Source organism: Eublepharis macularius, chromosome 15 (assembly GCF_028583425.1).
Source record: "Eublepharis macularius isolate TG4126 chromosome 15, MPM_Emac_v1.0, whole genome shotgun sequence".
Lineage (NCBI taxonomy): Eukaryota > Metazoa > Chordata > Lepidosauria > Squamata > Eublepharidae > Eublepharis > Eublepharis macularius.
This window is the reverse complement of record NC_072804.1, coordinates 29,238,534-29,257,947: the sequence shown is the minus strand read 5'-3', so window position 1 is coordinate 29,257,947 and position 19,414 is coordinate 29,238,534. Positions and strand designations below refer to the sequence as shown.

General features: G+C 46.2%; 1 protein-coding gene across 1 annotated transcript; it reads left to right on the top strand.

Moving 5' to 3' along the window:
* Window positions 1-697: 697 nt before the first annotated feature.
* On the top strand, window positions 698-17,813 carry TENT5B (terminal nucleotidyltransferase 5B). Its single transcript, XM_054999352.1, has 2 exons — window positions 698-1,148; window positions 13,010-17,813. The coding sequence occupies exons 1-2, from the start codon at window positions 954-956 to the stop codon at window positions 14,027-14,029; spliced, it is 1,215 nt and encodes a 404-aa protein (XP_054855327.1). The 5' UTR covers window positions 698-953; the 3' UTR covers window positions 14,030-17,813.
* The last annotated feature ends 1,601 nt before the right edge of the window (window positions 17,814-19,414 follow it).

Here is a 19,414-nt window from a genome sequence, read left to right as displayed (position 1 = left end):
TCTGCATGGAAAGTTCCAAAGGAGTAGCCATGTCAGATTTTTGCAGCACAAAAACAAACAGGAGTCTTGCAGCACCTCGAAGACTTGCAAGAGTTTATCCCACCACAAAACTGTCCGAGCTCGATCCCACTTGCTCGGATGCAACTGATCGAAGCAGGTTCTTTCGCTGGAAGCCCTAAACTGGAATAAAATAAAACCTACACAAAGTCTTTCAAGTGCCCCTCGCATCGAGGAAGGCAAGCGTGCCTCTGAGCATACGCAGAGTGTCTTCCCGATCTTCTCCCCCCCCTCTCCCGTAATCTCAATCAGCCTCACCCATCGAGGCTTTAGCAGGTCAGAAGGCTATATTTTTTCCAAGCAACCTATAATACCTCCCAGCTCCGTTGCTTTACCTTCGCTTTGACAGCTACTGTCTCTTTAAACCCAGCCTCCTCCCTAAAGACCAATCCCAGGCAGGACTCCCCTCTGACGTCTCAAATGACGAGTCTCCCTTGTCTTTCCCCAGCCGCCCAGCGCAAAAAGGGGGGCGGAGCCGACACGGGCCCTTCACTTCCAGTGAGAACGCCCCCCCCCTTTTCCGGAGCCTCCCCAGAGGGAGCCCGTTGATTGGCGGCTCCAGTGGAGCCAATGGCGTCGCCCGCCGCCGGCCATATATAAACGGCATTCGCCGGCAGAGAGGAGTCTGCAGTGGCGGAGCGTTGCTGGCGCGGTCGGAGGCGGGGAGGGGGGACGGAGCAAAGCAAGGAACGCGCCTGGGCTGAGTCGCGCCCGCCCTTTGCCAGCCTCCCCTTGACAGATTCATTTCTCTCGCTCCCCCTCCTCATTTCTTCTGGAATTTTCCTTTGGGGCTTTTTAAAAATTAAATTACCGTTCAATCAACCCAGTCGGTGACTCAGCCCGCTTCCCCCCCGCCATCGCCATCTCTCTGCTCTTGGGGAGGCTGGTTTGTCGCCATGCATATGACCGGCGCTGCAAACTCTGGGCAGCCGCCCCGCAGCAGCAGCAGCAGCAGCAGCGACGAGGGGCGCTTCAGCGTCCTCAGCTGGCAGCAGGTGCAGCGGCTGGACCAGATCCTCGAAGAAGCCGTGCCCATCCATGGCCGGGGCAACTTCCCCACTCTCTCGGTGCGACCGCGCAGGATCGTGCAGGTGCGTGGCGGGCTTCGGTAGGGGAGGGCGGAGGCCGGACCTTACTGCTCCTTTTTCCAAAATTATTTTTTCTCTAATGTTGCATTGTCAGCAGTACTTTACTTGGGGGGGGAGGGGGGGAGCTCCTTTTTAGAATTCGGTTTGGGGGAGCCTGTGGGATTTGTTTGGTTTACTTGGAAACTAAGTAGAGTTAGTTTCTGGTGGGTAGCCGAGTCGAAGAGCAAAATTCGGGTCCGGTGGCACCTTAAAAACCAACTAGATTTCCTGGGTATGAAAGAGCTCTCGAAAGAGCCTGTCTGCGGAACTCCATCCCACTGGTTTGCTGTGCCTCTCTGAATATTTGCTCAGAACGAGACGATCCATTGAGTTGCGGTGCTGTAGGTCGATTTGGCTTAGTTTTGAGTAAGTATATGGGAGGGGTAGCGGCCGAGTGGCTTGAAGTTTCGTAGGCTGGCTTTGCCCTTTGTAGCAACTTGGACTTAAGCAGAGCTAATATGTGGAACCTCAGCCCACTCGATCAGAATACTTCCTACATGCTTGCTCAGAGCTGGCTTTCGGAATTAGTTGGATTGAGGTTCTGCATGTTAACTCGTTACTAACACATACACACACATGTGAACTCTCTAAGTAGTTTTTTAAAAGGGATGCTGAGCTTCACTGTGTGTGTGTGTGTGTGAGAGAGAGAGAGAGAGTGTGAGAGTGAGAGAGATAACCCACTTTGAACAATGTAGGGCTTCTACAGAAAAAAAGTCCAGGGAGGTGCTAATGCGAGTAAAAGGCAAATTCCAGGCTTCTGGAGGAAGGGGGGGCCCACCGGTCTTGTACATCTTTATTCATGCGTAAGTCTCATTGAGTTAAGTGGGTGTTACTCCCAAATTCCTGTCATAAGAGTACAGCCTTAAAACATGTAGTACTTGCCTCCGTCATCCAGTGTATGCAAGCTTCTATAATTACTAGAGGTGTTATAAACTTAGCCTTTCTGGCCAATTATTAACAGCTTTGATCTTACCCCGTATTAGTGTGCGGCAAGTTTATGGAGTAAGCAAGTCGATTATCTTGTGCAACTCCCACAGTTTCAGCAGCTCGGCTGAGATCTGAGGGCCTTCTCTATAGCCAGCCAGCTTGATCCAGGTGAACTGTTCTAGTTCAGACATTCCCTGGCTCTTCCCGGTATTGTTACTCTTGGAGGAGCACTTGGAGCGTTCAAAATGCTTCATGTTACTTCAGAAGTTAAACTTCTTAAAAATAAGATATTATTCCCCGGTATTGTAGGTGGCGCTTGAGAATGTGTTGAGGGGAGCATCCAATGCTGGGGATTCCCAGTTCACAGCTTGGACTGGTGGCCAGTGTGTGGGCTGTATGGAGCTCTGATGTCAGACATTTTTGGGGTGGAGGACACACTCATGGCCGTGACCTCTATAATCCTTACAGCAATCCTATAAGAGGCAACCTTGCCCAAACCATAGCTGGGAGGGTGGGCTAAGAATAGTGGCTTGCCTAAGGCCACCTTCTGAGCTCACAGCTAAGCCTTACAGGCATGCATTTGATCCACTGTCCTACACCAGATTCCTGCCCCCTTTCACTGATCTGCTTTTCATGTGAGTTCTTGAGATAGTTTTTTTTTTATTTAAGCTGCATTTGGTTTTGGGGGCCATAAATGGAGGGAGGAGAGTTTTCCTTGTGATGTGAGGAGGCCATGGATTGTGCCAATAGGGTTGGGCAGAAGAGTGAGCTGGAGAGATTCAGGCAGCGCTGTTCAAGGTGGCCCCCCATAGAGGATGTAGCTTGAGAGAGACCTGCCACAGGAAGAGAGGGAGAGCTGCAGGGAGGGACAGTGACACAGGATATGTCAACAGCTTTTTGTAAAGTGTGTTGCAGGTGCAAATGGTGTTTCCGGACTGTGGTAGCCCCAAGGCTGTAAGCTGTGATGGCAGAAGTGGTTTGATGGATGGATGTGGGGGCAGCAGAGGGTGGGGAGTGCTGTGGTTGTTCATAAAGAGTCCATGTTGCGTGCCCATTGGGATCTAGGGGCACAGGGAGTACCTGTACCCAGCCTTACAGCTTAATGAGAAAAGGTTGCAAGGGCTCTTTAGCTGAGCTCGTTGGGCCTTCTGGTCTGTGAGGAAGGGGCACCACCATACAGATGGCCTGGCCTTTAAAAAGAAACAGCGTGGATGGTTGTTGAGTACATACAAGCTGTGGCGATGGAATGGTGAGTGAAGAATGCAAATGGGTGTGGTCGGAGGGGGCTGCAGGTAGGAAATGAGTCTGGGAGAGAAGTGATGGGGAAACAAGAGTGTGAGGTGGCTGTCTGGGAACACTCTTCTCTGGGGCATGTTGTGGAGGAGAAGAACTTGGGATATGCTGCCTTGACAATTACGATCCATCCAGTGCGATAGTGAAATAGTTCCTTAAGCAAAGACATTTAGAAGTTAGTAAGAATTAATTTACTGTTGTAGTCTAGGTTCTTGACAATGTGTGCAATTGCTGACCTAATACTGGGGGCAGGTTTAAGAATGCTGCAGTTTCTTGATGGGGGTGGTGGTAGAATTCTCTCTCCCAGGACTGGGGTTTACCTTGGCATGGAGTATTTGGCATGAAATACTCTTCCAGGCCAGGGAGACAGTAAGCGTCAGTACCACTGAATGAAGACTAGATGGCATGTGCGTGTTCTCTGGTGTGGTATATCTCCTATAGGGCTCCTTCTCTCAAGGCCATGTTTCCTTGGCATGTTTTCCTGTAAGAATGCCTAGCACAGTGACATGAAAAGCAGCATTTCATGTCCAGGGAGTTGTCAACCACAGAAATAAGGATGAAGGGCATGGAACTCAAATCCCGAGTTGGCAGAGATGTCTTACGCTGAGCCATGTTTGAACAGCTCCTGCTTCAAAGCCCTTAGAGGGAGGAAACTGGGCTAAGTGACTCGGTATCTGCCAAGGGTGTTTCCCTTTCTGGACTCGGCTTGCATTCTGCCTCCCGTGAAGCATGTTGAAGCAAGAGCCACAGACATCACCACCCCTGTGCATGGTTGCTCTCTGTAGCACTGCATTGGCCCCTCTCAGTGGGTTGGTGGCTGCCTTGACTAGGGAATCCAGGTCACTCTAGACTTTTGCTGCTACCGTCGACTCTCCTCTTACCAAAGCAGTGGATGCCAGAAGTGCTGGACTCTGTCCTGATGAGCTTGCATGCTGGCTGGCCCCTTTGCTTGGCACTCTGCTGTCAGCTTATATGGAGATCGGAATCTGCTAGCAGAAAATAAATCTGCTGAGGTGGTGCTATTGAGTCTCTTGGCCTTGGCCGTGTGCCATTTGGGGCTCAGGAATTCTCTAGCTGGAAGTGAATGTCAGTTTAGCAATAGCGATGAAACTGGATGGAGAAAGCTGAGCACGGCTTCTCATACTGGGTTTGTTGTCAGGCTTCTGTGTGTGAATAGGGCTCTAATCAGCAAGGGAGTGTGAGCAACAGGCAAGCTGTTGGTGTGGAACCCACTCCAGGAGGCCCTTTTTGAACTGAACTTCCCCGGTGACTTTGGGCCAGATTTTCTGAGCCTACTTACTGTCCATCTTAGCCAAAATAAAATGTCTGCTGCCCTGATAGCAGCTTGATAGAATAAAAAAGGGACAGGTTTTTACACTTGATTCTTAATATTAGTTGCTCACTTAGGTCCCCCTGACCAGCCGGACTGCAAAACACATCATATAGAAAGGATACCTGATGATAAAGAAGCCAGAAGGATTAACAGAGTAAAACTACCTCTTGCCAAGAGGATTAACAGAGTAAAATTAGCTATTGCTTGCTCAGCACTGCTGTAACATTAAAATACAGTGCCCCTACCCATCCATTGTTCTACCGATAGAAACGGTCTTCTGCGTGAGCTGTTGTTGCCTGCATGGAGAAAACAATGTCGTCTGAGCGCCTACATTTTCCTCTTAACTCCATACTGTGCTTTGTCCTCATTGCATCTTGCAGCCAATGTTACCATAGTCGGGTGGGGTATGGCTTACTCATTCCTGTTACCACAGCCCCAATTCAAACACATTTTGAAGTTCAAAAAAAAGTTGGCACACCTAGTCATGACTCTCCCATGTTGTTTGGCTCACATGGCACATGTGTCAGTGCCATTTTATCCTGCCCTTCATCGGCTGTCTCTGAGTTCATGCACATCTGATTATTGCTACAGCCCAGTGAGGTAGGTTAGGCTGAGAGATTGTGACTTGCCCAAGGCAGCGCTGAACTTCATGGGTTTGGAGCTCTGCTTGGTCTTGGACTAGCATAACTGTGTTAAAAATAGTACAAGTGCTCTGCTTTACCTGCAGAAACAAGAGTGAGACTCCTGGATTGCTGAGAATAGTAAGCACATATGGAGAAGAAGATCATACCACGTAGGCTGAGTTCTGTACTTGTAGATATAAACCTGATTTCTAGCAATGACTGTTGGAGACCTGCTGAAGGTTTGCTTTTAACAACTTTGGCACCCTTGTCTGACTTGAGTCCTGTTGTGCTGTGTATGAAAATAATTTGTTCCAAAGTTTGGCTGATGGGTATGGATGGCCTTCTTGGATAAAATAAAAAAAACCCCATGGAGTCAAACACTAAGAGCCATGGCTGTAAAATATAATCACAGCAGCCGACATAAACAGGAATCCTTGCTGGCTGTTCATCAGAATCCGATAATACCTAATGAGAAGAGATGAACAGAAGCTGTTCTTTCCATACGACGTTTCTGCCATGGTATTGTGCTGGGACACAGTAATTCCAGTTTGGATTTCTGAGGGCAGCATAATAAGGCTGTGTTGGAGGCCAAGATGGGAGCAACCTGAAGCATACAACTTAGTTCAAACTTCAACTCTTGAAGCTTGGCTACTGACAACCTTCACCCTGGCCGCCTAAGCAGGTCCAGTCTTATTGGAAGTAAATGTTATACATGGCCATGACCCCAGAATCCTAGTAGGACCCCCCCACTCTCTCTAATGCATTGCCTTACTGGGAAGCTGAAGTTGGGAAGCACATGTTCTTGTCCTTCCAACAACCCTTTGAGGTAGGCATTGGAGTCTGTACCACCACCCCTCAATATTTGCCCCCAGAAAGCCGTGACAACTAGCTTGTTTAATTCTGTGAATCTTTTGACATGAGTGCATATGGATGTCCATAATTTGAGTAGACAAACTGTACAGGGCAGTATTGGTCCCTAAGAAATTAAAGCACGCAAGTGGAATGCCTCTCATTAAAGCCAGCTAAAAGTCGCCAGTCCGGTGAGCAAGCTTTAGGATTCCCCTGGAGGCTAGATGTGTTAAGCAAAACATCCCAGCTGGTGAGCTGTCTGAAGGAACTTGAAAGCTGGCTCATTAACTTCTTCGTTAACTCGCAACACCTCTTTTGGCCCCAGAAGTCAGCCGCGTCTGCTGTGAAATGCATCCTGGTGTGTTTCGTTTTAGATGTAGCCTTCTCAAGTTGGATCAAGCTGCTGGGCACGCTGGGCTCAGGCTATGGGGGAGACTCCTGATATGTTTCAATGTACCCACTGTGACAAGCTGCAGAACAAATTGTGTGGTCTCTTTAAGAGGCCTTTTGGTCGAATTGTATGAATTATGAGAACATAGAGAGAATTCATTGTGAGGGATATAGGGAGCACATTCTTTGTATGTTAACATACCTCCTTCCAGTGCTAAATACTGGGTTGGATCCAGATGAAATTTCCCAGTGGCAGAATAGAACTTACCTGCCTGGTCCTAGTCCTGCTGCAGCCAACTGATCTTTAAAAATTTTGCTTCTAAGGCATAGGGGACCCTGAGAAATGACAATGGGGGGGGGTGGCTCTGCAGCAAGAATGATGAATTGGTGGAAATTGCCAATTCAGGCTGGATCCAACCCACTGGCAGGGAAATATTGCTGTAACTTGGTGTAGGAAAATTGGCACCCAGCTGTCCTTTTGGCCTGGCCCTCTGAAGCTGGGGAACATGGATGGTTGCTTCTAGTACAGTCCCCTTGCCCTGAAATAGCTTCCTCTGCCGTATGTTGTCACTGCCACAAATTACTAGGGATTTGTTTGTCCATAAGGTAGCAACCAGTGTGCTTAGTAGGCACTAATGTTGTACCAATAAGCTGCTGCATATTCATTTTGCATGGGAGGTGGCTTCATTCTTCTGTGGTGACTCACTAATATAAAATCAGGCACATTGGATTCTAATTAAGAAAGTGTTGTCCAAAAAAAAAAAACCCACCACCCTGGCTGCCTTTCACAGCTGCATTTGCAAGGCGCTGAAAGTCTTTCTGGGGTGCATCCATGTGTTCACATACGAATTGCTTACAGCAGGGTGGTGTGTAAATTCCAAATTTTATACTAAATGCAGCCTTTGGCACAGAATTTAGGTCAAGTTGCACTAAGCAGAAAACAGCATTTCTTGTTCAAAACAAGCATGTAGAGCGAGGTCTTATTGACTTCTGCAGAATTAATTAATCTTGAATTAAAATAAAACTGCACTTTGGTTATTAAGACCATGAGTTTGTGGGCAGGCTGGCCTTCACTAGGGTAGTATATGCTAATCCTTGCATGTTCTATATCTGATTTATTAGATTGCTGACATTCAAAAGTCTGTGGAAAGGTAGGAATGATATATGGTTTTTCTTAAAGGAAGAGGCCTCCAGTCGTGGCAGGGTATGGCGTTCTAAAACCTCTCCCTCTCCCTCTCCCTCCCCCCCTCCCCCTCTCCCCCCTCTGTGTGTGTGTGTGTGTGTGTGTGTGTGTTAAAAGCTCCAAATATTTGCCTCTAGACAACTTCATGGGGTGCTTCATTGTCCTTGCATGGTGCTTGGCAGTTTTGAACAAACTGTACAAACATCTAGCCCTGTACTTGGAGAGCAAGATTAGCAAAACAAGGATTCTTCTGCGGTCCCCAGCGCAGGCCATATCCGTCTCTCCAGAGGCTGGCTTGAGGCAGTTAACCCTACCGCACTCACAAATTACTGAACTGGCCTTTGTAGGCAGGAAGGATGGGCAGTTCGTCTATGGCGAGCAGAGCGCGCTTGGTTGGCAAGATGGGGTAAGTTGGAAGAAAGGAGGTTTCTTTGTGCCAGGTGGTTCAGGAAGGCAAGCAGCAGCATGTGGTGTAGTAAGACACAGGTGAGCACCTGGCAGTTGCAAGCAGGAATGGTGCTGATGAAGGGATTTTGCCAAGCCAGGTGCCAAAGGGTGGTACGTTGGAACCGGAGGGTTCAACTTGAGGCCCCTTCCCCACTGATGAATACAAGCTAGCCTGGCCCTGGGATATCTTCTGAGTAGAGAATCAAGATTTTCTCAGGGCATCAAAGTCAAATGTGGCAGTGGCAGTCTGAGCTGACTGTGCTGAAACTAAAGTTATCGCATGGGCATTGAATGGCAAATGCACAGTTGAGGAATCCAAGCAAGGGGTGCATAGCATCCCGCCCCTCCCCATGCAGCATATACTGAAAAGCAAATCTCTTCCCAAAAACCCCAGCAGGGGAGATGCAGAGGGACAACCTTTCGATTTTGCCCGCTTACTTTGTTGCCTAGATGCAGAGGCCATCTTTCTACACCGAAAGACAAAACACCCCACTTGTGCTGCCTGTAGTGTCCTTAGGAATCTTTGTACTAGAAGTTGGGTGTTGACAATGCATTTTCATGTTGGTCAGATGAATAAACCATGTGATGAAGTTCCTGGACACGTGTCTGTGAGTAATACGGATTTAATGTTCGTTAATCAGCTTGCATAGGTCAATAGGAGCTTGGTATACTGCTGCTGTGCCCTGGAAATGCAGAAGGGGCAATTAAACGTAGTCCCTTGTTGCAGCTGCAGCAGGGAAGTTCTCTTGAATATGTGGCTCTTAACACACTGGCGTCTGATTAACCTGGAAAGTTATAGTTTAAAATCTTGTGACAAGGGAGACTTTGCAGGCCTGGGCCCGTGACAACTCCGTGCTTGTAATTTTTTAATGCAGGCTGTTGGTAAACTTTTATATCCTACTTCTCTCTTCAGTAGATCTCCCATGGCTTCTCCATAGAGTGAGGAAATAGACTTTGGAGATGCCCTCACTAAATAGGGAAATAGCCACCTGTGACAGACTGCAGGGAGCATAACAGCTTGCCCACCTTTCTGTCACCAGTGTGCTATTACTTGCCCTTTGCTACTGGCTAAGGTAATTCATGTGTCAAATGACGAGTATAACCTTATGCCCCTTTTTAGACATCCTCTTGTAACTGCAGATGTGCCAGGGCTTGTGTTCACACTTAGCCGGAGGAGTCTACAAGCTCTGGTCATGAGAACTTAATAGGCTCAACTGTGCCAGTATAGAGATTGCAGAGGACCTTGTGGCTGTCCTTGCCAGGTGCCCATCTGAGTAAAAGGTCAGGTCCAATATTGGTCTCATTGCAGCTTTTCTGTTATAATTTCATGCTACTATTGAATTTTTGTAATCCTTTGACAGAAGCTAGGGCTGCCAGTCCCCCAGTGGGGGCGGGGATCTCCTGTTCCCAGCCTCTACCCCCTGCTGCCACTCACCTGGCCAGCAGGGAGGAAAGGCCCTGGAGAATGTGCCCAAGAGGCAAAAACTCCTCCTGTGCCAGTACAGTGACATCATCGTGCCTGCCAGGAGCATATGCATGAGGAGACCAGCAAGGTAAGTGCCAGGCCCCCACACATACACACACCCCTACTGGGAGGGTAATGGGACCTGGCTACCGTAACGGAAGCAAAGGGCAAAGATTCTTGGAATGAAGCTGATTTGCTTCTTCCGATACTACTAATCGTAGGAACTCCAGATGGCACTGACAGTGTTCTGTAAACAAAGGAAAACGTTTCTGGCCAGACAAACAGTCCAAAATGCTAGATGGTCTCAAGTTACCTAAAAAGGCAGTTAAATTTTGTAATACCTGGTGTGTGGTTTCCACTCCAAAATACAAGATGAATGTCCTACTGGGTGGGTTGGGGCTGGAGCAGCTGTATACTGAACAATGTTCTGTAAGGGTTGGTGGTGAATAGAGATGTAGAAATTCTGAATGTTTGAAGACCCAGAAAAAGCTTCTTAGGAAAAAACATGGAGATTTGGGAAAAGTTGAAATATATACAATACTTAATTTTCTAGAAAACCTAAATGTATTTGAATCAGGGCTTTTTTTCATCAGGAGCATGGTGGAACGGAGTTCCGGAACCTCTTGAAAATGGTCACATGGCTGGTGGCTCCGCCCCCTGATCTCCAGACAGAGGGGAGTTGAGCTTGTCCTCTGTGCCATGGCAATTGAAACTCCCCTCTGTCTGGAGATCAGGGGGCGGAGCCACCAGCCATGTGACCATTTTCTCCTAGGGCAACCCAATGAGTTCCACCACCTCTTTTCCCAGAAAAAAGCCTTGATTTGAACTATCCGCATAAAATGTATTATTTATAACTTGGCATATAAAATTGTACCATTTGGCATAGTTAGAGATTTTAAAGGTATACATTTCATTTTCTGTAAAGAAATTGCAAGCATTCTATAAGAAGAGTTGCAAATTGCTGCAGCCTATCCTACCGTAATACATGTACCTTTAATTTTTGATAGACAGGAAAAAATAAAAAGCTGAAGGCAGAAAACAAATTCCATAGTATCTGTTTGGATAGAAATTCTCTAATAGTCACCATACACAAGGCTGCCAATATGTTTAGCTATTAAGCTAAAGTTTATCATCCTTGAAAATATTGAACTTTTAAACTTATCAGTAAACCATTATAATCCATTTTGGGCAAAACTATTTACATTAAGTTCTTGTTATGAGTTTTTACATTTTAAATTCCTAAATTTTCCCAAATGTTCTTTTGAGAAAATTGAGGAAGTCCTCGGGTTTCTTTATGCTGTGCATTTGGAACAACTAAAATGCTTTGTCTAGATTTTTCTCATTCAAAGATATATCTTAGGTGTTTTTTCAGTGCACCCTCATTTTTTTCTGTTTTTCAGTCAGAGATTGGGGGAGGCGTTATCAGATAAAACTGTTTTTCCAAGCCTTCATATCTCTGGTAAATCTTGTTTGCCTGCTAGGTTTGCCTGATAGTTATCAGTTTCCCAAATTGTAGGAACTGCACCTGTTGAATTGCTGCCATTTATACAACTGTCAAAACTTCATCCTTTGGGCATAAGAACAACAACTCAGTCCTAGGCACCATTCAAGGACTTTCTTTCCAAAAATTTGGACAAATGTTTTAGATGGATGGCTCTACAAGGCAAGACCAGGCCTCTAAAGTGCTTTAACACCATTCTCTAATGTACCTAAAAGCATGTTGGCAAACTGCTATATGCACCCCTGCTTTTCCTCTTCCCCCAGACCTTAGGGCTGCATTCCACAGTGCAAAGCACAACTGTTTTTGCCTTGTATACTGCCTGAGCAAGTGTATTATTCTTTCATTGTATAGATGGCTTCTTTCGACAATGGAGGGAGGGTGTCTTGAGGAGACATTCCGTATGACTTTGTCCGGAAGATGGCAAAGGATGTATTTCTCTCTCTTTCGGTGTGTGTTACTCTGATTTTATGCACTTGGTCTGGCACAACACAGTGGAAAAATCCATCTGGTCGTCAATGCATATCTACTAGTAAAGCGAAGACAACTGTTCTGGAAGAGTTCGAGTGTGTGTACAAGCTTGGGTCCTGCAGCCTATTATGGCTTAGGTAGTTTTAGTTCAGGTTAGCTGAGCGAGTAGCATTTAGACCAGAGGGAAACTGCAAGGATTGGCTTTAATTTGGTTGGCTGACTGGGAAATGCCTGAAGCTGCACATCCCAGTAGCGTGTAGCTCTGCCATGCCAATGGCAAGGGGTCTCTGTCTGCTGCAGGATCTCGTTTGTCCTTGAGTGTTGGCAAGAACAGCTCCAGGAGCAGACAAAACCAACACAGCCAGTGTGCTTAGCCCTCCTGTACACCAGTTAACACAAAAGTTGATCTCCTCCTTTGCCTCTTAATTTTGCCATTCTGCACTTAGGCCAGGAATTTCCTGGACCTTTGCTTGAATAAGACTTGCAAAATTCAAACAGAAGCAGGGCAAAACTCAGGGAGACAACCCGGTTAGTAGGAGCAAACAGAAACAAAGCCGGGAATATAACAATATGTATCTCTATTCTATTAAAGTGCATTTAAGTGCAAATAGCAAAAGTGTTATAAACAGTGTACATAAAGCAATAAATATATTAATCACAATCCGTCAATGTCCATATATACATTCCACAATGGGAGATCCCAGGAAGGGGAGGTGGAGTTCCAGTTGGAAACAAATTTCCAGGAGAGTTCATAAATAATTAAAAGTCATAATCCATGCATGATGAAACCATTAATGCCAACGGTCCAATGTGTGCACTGATGTTTCCAATCCCGTTTCGTGGCAAAAAGGCACTTCTTCATGGGCATATATCTTCTGGAAAGTAGTAACTCCCGGTCCAACACACTCCCGGATCCAATACACAATCAAAAATTATGCTATTTGCACTTAAATGTACTTTAATAAAATAGAGATACATATTGTTATATTCCCAGCTTTGTTTCTGTTTGAATAAGACTTGCAGCAGCAGCAGCAGGGATAATTCTTGTATTAAACTTAACCAGACAGCTGCTGCCTGAGGGTGGAGAATGGCAAATAGAACTCCAGCTTGTAACTAAATGATCAGGATGTAAGTAGGCCTCAGATCCCATTAGCAACGCCAAGTGCAAAACTCTAGGAGTGTGCAATGCAGCTTGCTCTTGTAACTTGGCTTGATCGGGATGTTGGGGAAGCCGACAGATCAGTACTTAACATGCCACTCAAATGCTTCCCTCTGCTCAGAGGAGTTGCCTCTCATCTCCAGAATACTTGATACTTACAGCAACATGTCTGTCTTTGTGTTTTCAGGTGGTCCGCAGTCGTCTAGAAAAGAAGGGGATTCCTGTCCATAATGTGAGACTGAATGGGTCAGCAGCTAGCCACGTGCTGCATCATGACAGCGGTCTGGGGTACAAAGATCTGGATCTCATTTTTGGGGTGGATCTGAAAAGCGAGGATGTCTTCCAGCTGGTGAAAGACGTGGTAATGGACTGTCTCCTGGACTTCCTCCCAGAAGGGGTAAACAAAGATAAGATCACTCCCATGACTCTGAAAGAGGCCTATGTGCAGAAGTTAGTAAAAGTGTGCAATGAAACAGACCGCTGGAGCCTTATATCGCTGTCAAACAACAGCGGGAAGAATGTAGAACTCAAATTTGTAGACTCTCTCCGAAGACAGTTTGAGTTCAGCGTGGATTCCTTCCAGATCATATTGGACTCACTGTTGCTTTTTGGGGAGTGTTCAGAGAACCCAATGTCTAAGAACTTCCACCCAACTGTCACCGGGGAGAGCATGTATGGAGACTTCGAAGAAGCTATGGACCACCTGAAGAACCGAATCATCGCCACGAGGAATCCTGAGGAGATCAGAGGTGGTGGCCTTCTGAAGTACTGCAACCTCCTTGTGAGGGGATTTAAGCCCAAATCAGAGGTTGACATGAAGGCCTTGCAGAGATACATGTGCTCCAGGTTTTTTATTGACTTTCCTGACATTGGAGAGCAGCAGCGGAAGCTGGAGTCGTACCTTCAGAGCCACTTTGTTGGGATGGAGAATAAGAGGTACGATTGCCTGATGACCCTGCACAGAGTGGTGAATGAGAGTACGGTGTGCCTGATGGGACACGAAAGGCGGCAGACACTGAACCTCATTGCCATGTTGGCTGTGAGAGTCTTGGCTGAGCAGAACATAATCCCAACAGTCACAAACGTGACTTGCTATTATCAGCCGGCACCCTACGTCAGCGAAATAAACGTCAACTACTACGTAACCCACATGCAACCTCTCCTGCCTTGCAGTCACTCCTACCCGACTTGGCTCCCCTGCAACTGAGTTTTGCAGTGGCTCTCCTTAATACTCTGCAAGGGTGGGGATGGGGGAGTAGAGGCCGTTCACCCCCTCGAAGAGGAAAAAAAACCCAGAACTCTTGCTCCTACATTGGAACTTAGTCAGTCTGCTGTATACTGTGGAATAACTGTGCAGTGTTATGAGTAGTTACCGGAGATGTTTACAGTAAGAAAATGCTTGAGTTATGTATGGGGTGGGTGAGTAGGATTAGGTTAAAAGGTAGAGCTGCACTACCTGAGTTGAAAGATGGATTTTTTTTCCTTTTTTAGTACAAAAAGTGTTGTGCAGACTCTGTTTCTCAAGAGAGGCCAGAGTGGCTGATTCCTTTTAAAGGACCAAAGAAATCCTATTCAAGTGCCTGCAACCAAAAAAAAAAAAATTGTACTGTAACTTTTTTTCTTTTTTGTAGGGGCAGAGCTCCTTCTTGGTAGTTCAAGTAGGGATATCTGAAATTTGGGGAGGGTCACCTGATCATTTCTGTCAAGGGAACCGATGTAGGCAGTGGCTTGAAAGAGCTGCAGCTGCCTTCTGGCTTGCAGTTAGAGAAGAGCCAGCAGGATGGATTAGTAATCAGTGTGGAGAGCCGGAGGCTTGCGACGCTAGGCTAGAAATGTTTTTGATGTTGTACAGAATCATCACAAAGGCTGAATGGAAGATGGGGAACTGTCTCCAAAGTATTGCTCTACTAAACATGCAGTGCCAAAAATTTGACTTCAGGAAGTAAATGTCCCAAAGGGGAAGGGGAAAACGTTGGCAATTGTGTGGCACTAAAAAGCCACTGGTCGGTAGGCTGTTGGGATGAAACAAGCTTGACCTGAAACACCAGCAGACTTGGGCAGACTAATCTGTGCTTGGTGGTTTCTTTGGCTGAGGTTGAGCTTTGGGCAAAGAGCCCTGAAGCTTTTACTGAATACAGCAGCCGATTCTTTTTAACCCTGTTCCCCAGCTCCAAGAAAGGCACTCCTCTCCCTTTAAATTAGATGCCTGTGTCCTGTTGCTTGGCTCCATACAGGAGTAAGATGGCATTTTATGTAACTTAGCAATGAACCTCTGTTAGCAAAGACTTAGGAGGAGAGTAATCCCAGAGTTTCTCTTTTTTTTTTTTTTGGCAACTGGAAGCAAGTGGGAGATCTCGGTTGAAGTCGATCAGACTTGTCTCCAAGAAGATTTTAGCGTGTCTTGTATAAATACATGAGGTTTGAAGCAGCTACCTACACAGCACGAGAGTGTCCTTTTCTGATGTGTGGGAGTGAAGAGCAGTTTCTGTGTAATGTGTTGGTTCAGGTTGAGGATCCCCTGCTTTTTTTAGAAAGCCAAAGCAGTGGGTGTTTCAGCTTTTTGTTGGGCCCACTGTAGAAGGGCTACATCAAGATGCTTCATGGTACAGCCTTGAAGGTCAACTTATTTACTAATGTTTGTTTGCAGTAAAGTTGTACCATGTTTGGGGCAGTCTGGAAAAAAATGAAATAAAATATCATACTTGGATTGTTGTCTAGGTAAAATTCTGCCTCTTTTCCTGTAGAAGTGTGAGCTGGGTTGGCAAAGACCAAACCATTTCTCAAGCCTGTGACCACAGCGGCAAAACATCTACTCCAGCTTTGCCACATTCACCCTTCTTCCGGGATGAGGAGGTGCCACTCATTTCTAAGAGGTCCAATGACTCTGTAAATAGGGAGTTCTTCTGCAATATAAATAGCTCTTGGCTGGGGAGGGGACGCTTCCTCTACATACCAGTGAATTCTTCCATGCACAAGGAGAAATGTGGCTGCAGTGCATGATAACCAGGGGCTTCGTTGAGTTTTTTTCCCCTTTTCCATTGGAAAAAGCTGCTCTTCAGTCATGTATCTTCTTTGGCAGCTTTTTGGTAATTCACATTTTTTAAGGGGGAAAGCTGGGTTTGCACTAATCAAAGTAGCACAGCTGTCTAGCAGCACTTAACTCTTCTGGCTGAATTCTTGAGGGGGGAAGCATATATGAGAGAACCACCTCTTTAAAAAAACTAATTTAAAAAAAATCTTTCCCCTGTAACCAAGCGCTTGCTGGAGGAATAATAAAAATTTGCACTTTTTGTGGGGTGTGTATGTGTGTGGAGAAATTCCTACAAACGGAAGCTGCGTTGGACATTTTTTGCTGTGATTGTGCTGTTCCTTTGTATGCGTGAGGGGTATCTTACCGATTTGAAGAGCTTGGCGCTTCCTGACTTGTGTTCGACTGTGTTCCGCAGCTACCAAACCTGTCATGCAGTAGGCCTGACAAGATTTGCTAGATTCTTTAGAATCTGTCACTATCAATAAATACAATGTATTGAAATCTGTTGGGTTATTCTTGCTTTGGTCATGGGAGGGGGCTTAAGGCCATAGCTTTGGGGTCCATTGCACCCCTTTCAGTATCTTACTGTTTTGACTATGACAGGCTGAACTGAGGCAAAAACGGGCAGTGCGCTTGTCTGTCACATGGTGTCAAATGCTTCCTGGAGGGTATCAAGAGTTTGAGGACAGTTGCAACGGCATCGGGGCAGTAGATGCCTTACATAGCATCCGATGGTGCCAGCACAGAGGCAGATGAGAGCACATCATTACCCTTTCCCAGTGCAAAGGAATTGTACGGCCATACAGAGAGGGGTGAATGTTGTTACTGGTCAGGCATGCCCCTCTGACAAGTACAAATTCCTGCTGCTCCTTCACCCCCTAACTTAAACTGGAAGCACAAGATGTGCTTTTTTAATTGAAACCATTTGGGATTACTTCTGCCAAGGCAGTTTAAGACTCAAAGCACAGTTTTCAGTGTTGGGGCCAATACAATCCCGAAACTTCCTTCCTCCAAACCTTTTTTGGTGTTTTCCCCCTCAGCTGTCAACTGCCATGGGGGTTGAAGAAGAAAATCGGATGTGGACAGGATTTATGGAGCAAGCTTGGCCACTGCTGGCTAAGGAGCTCGTGGTATAACCTATATCCTCTAACCTCAGCCTCTTTGCATAAGTAATTTATAAGCAGGGCTTGGGAGAACTAGAATGTACAACTGGTAATGCTAGTCTAATGTAGGCTATGAGTGGGGAGGGAGGAAATACTTCGGAGGGGTTTGAATAACACCAGTCTTAAAACTGTGCTAGAGGCTGGTTCTGGTTATCAACTTCTAATGTGGCCCTGTCTTAATCCTTGCTTGCTCTTGATAAATACACTTTTCTTGATGCTGTTGATTATCTTTGAATGAGGTTTTCTGCACCAGGTTTTTACTCCAGCCTGGCTTCTTCGCTATTTTGGTTTCCCCCCTTCCTTACATACAGCATTTATCATTTTTTCCTTTTGAGTTTTTTCAGTGTTTTTTCAGACTGCTTCTGCTGTGGCCTAAAAACACAGGGGAAAACTGGTGTGTGGGGTGGGAGGGGGACAGAGCTGGCAAATGAGGCTTGTGTGTGAGGGAAGGGGAAAACCAGTTTAGCTAAGAAAGGAGCAAAAAGCCTAATGTGAAGATCTACCCCTGTCCATATTGTGCCTTAGTTACTGTCCTGCTAAAGTTTGAACGCTCTGCCATTCCTTTAACTTGGTCTCTCCTGCCCAGCTCCATGACGGCCTGGCCGGCTGTCTCTTTGAAATCTCGCCACAGCAGCAAAAACAATCACCTGACATATCTGGCTCTTTTCCATTGTTGGAGCAAATCAAACTAAAACAAAAGGATGCTAGTGGAAAGCACTGGTTGTGTGATCCGAAAGCAGCTTTCAATGTTGAAGCTTTCTTTGTTTCATATCCAATAAAAATCTATTTTCTCAGAAGGTGGTCTGTCCTCTTTATTTTTTGGCTTGCCCTGAAGTGCCCAGACCAAAATGCTATGGGTGATGGTCAGTCTATGCTGCTTCTAAGCATAACTCATCTCGCTGCTAGAAGCAAAAGGGGGGTGGGGTGGGGTGGGGTGGGGGGTGAAGGAGAGGAACTTTCAGCCCAGGGGACTGGCAACACATAACTGCTTTTCTGAAGGGAGGGGCAGGGAAAGCAGAGCTGACTAAACAGCAGTTATTGTATGTATTCTTTAATACCAATTTGATGTCCTTGGAGGGAGTTAACTGGCTTTTAGCCTGTGGGAAGCTCTTTAAGTCTGTGTTGGGTATACCTGTTTGGAGTGTGTCACAACTTGTTAACATGTTAGCGGAATTGATTCTTCACCCAGCTGCCAGCCCCAGACTTTGGCTCAAGTTTTGTTTTTTTGCTGCAGGAACAGAATTGGACTGGCAGCAGTTGATGTGCAGATGTGTATTCAGATTGGGGTGTGCGTTAGAGAATGCACGAACGGGATTGAAGCGAAACCTAATCACCGCCCTTTAAAAGGGATAGTTGAGAAATGCCTTCCTGCACTTACGATCCTGCAGAGCTGCCGCCTGTTAGAAACAGTTCTGCTGAAAGATGGTATAAGGTCAGCCCTTACATGCCTACGGTGAGAGGTTGTGTGTAGGGGAGTCCTCTTTTCACAGCCATGTCTTGGAATATGCAGCCCTCTCAGACATAGTTAACCCAACCCCATCTCATCTCTTGGCATCTAGCTGCCTGCTGCTCTCATCCAGTTGGGGATTAAAGAAAGCTTAATTCCCGCAAATGGGATTTTAGAATGTCCTAGCATTGACAATTGGAAACAGTTTCTAAGCAAACAAAATGTTTGGGAATGTATTTTTTCCTCAGAGCCTTAGCTAGTAAAGTGGACTATATCCTGCTCAACCACAGAGCTCAGTTTGGGTGTTCTTGGGCCAGCTGCTGTTGTGAGGATAAATCAAGAGGGTGTCGTATACTGCCAGAACTCCTTGGCAGAAAACTTAAAGCAGCTTCCTATCTGTTTTGGGCAAGATTTCTGCCTCCCTCCCCCCACCAAAAATCTGGAACTAAATTGGGCTTAATTTTTTTTAGCAAAAGCTGCCAACATCTCTTCAGAGTAGTCTCTCCTAAATAAGAATAATACTGATGTTGCAGGATTGAATGTATGCCTTTTGTTGTTAATAGGCTTAACATTCAATACTGTCTGAAGTATTGTTTGAAATGGCGATCTGGGGATGTTCCTGTAGAATATGGCCTTTAGTTTTGCACAGGTGGGGACTTGCAAGGACTTTTCCTGCCCCCCCCCATAGCATCTCCTCCTCTTCCTGCATTCTTCTCTCCTTCCCACCTGCCTTTGTCTACCCCCATCTTCACTTTCATCCACCTAGTTGCATGATGGGGAACCTGCAAGGAGCTGTGGGTGGTATTTCACTTTTCCCTGTGTGGTGAATTGGGGCCTCTCATTCTTTCTTTCTTTTAACTGGTAGACCCTGCTCTGCCTACCCCTCCCTTGCCTACCCTAGCACCTGAAGAGGCCATCTCACTTTTCTGTCTCCGGGTAGTTGCTGCCACC

Bases quoted from the DNA above. Each gene is read 5' to 3' on its own strand.
- TENT5B (XM_054999352.1), top strand. From the start codon at position 954: ATGCATATGACCGGCGCTGCAAACTCTGGGCAGCCGCCCCGCAGCAGC. The intron at 1,149-13,009 runs GTGCGTGGCGGG...TTGTGTTTTCAG, and splicing joins GACCGCGCAGGATCGTGCAG to GTGGTCCGCAGTCGTCTAGA.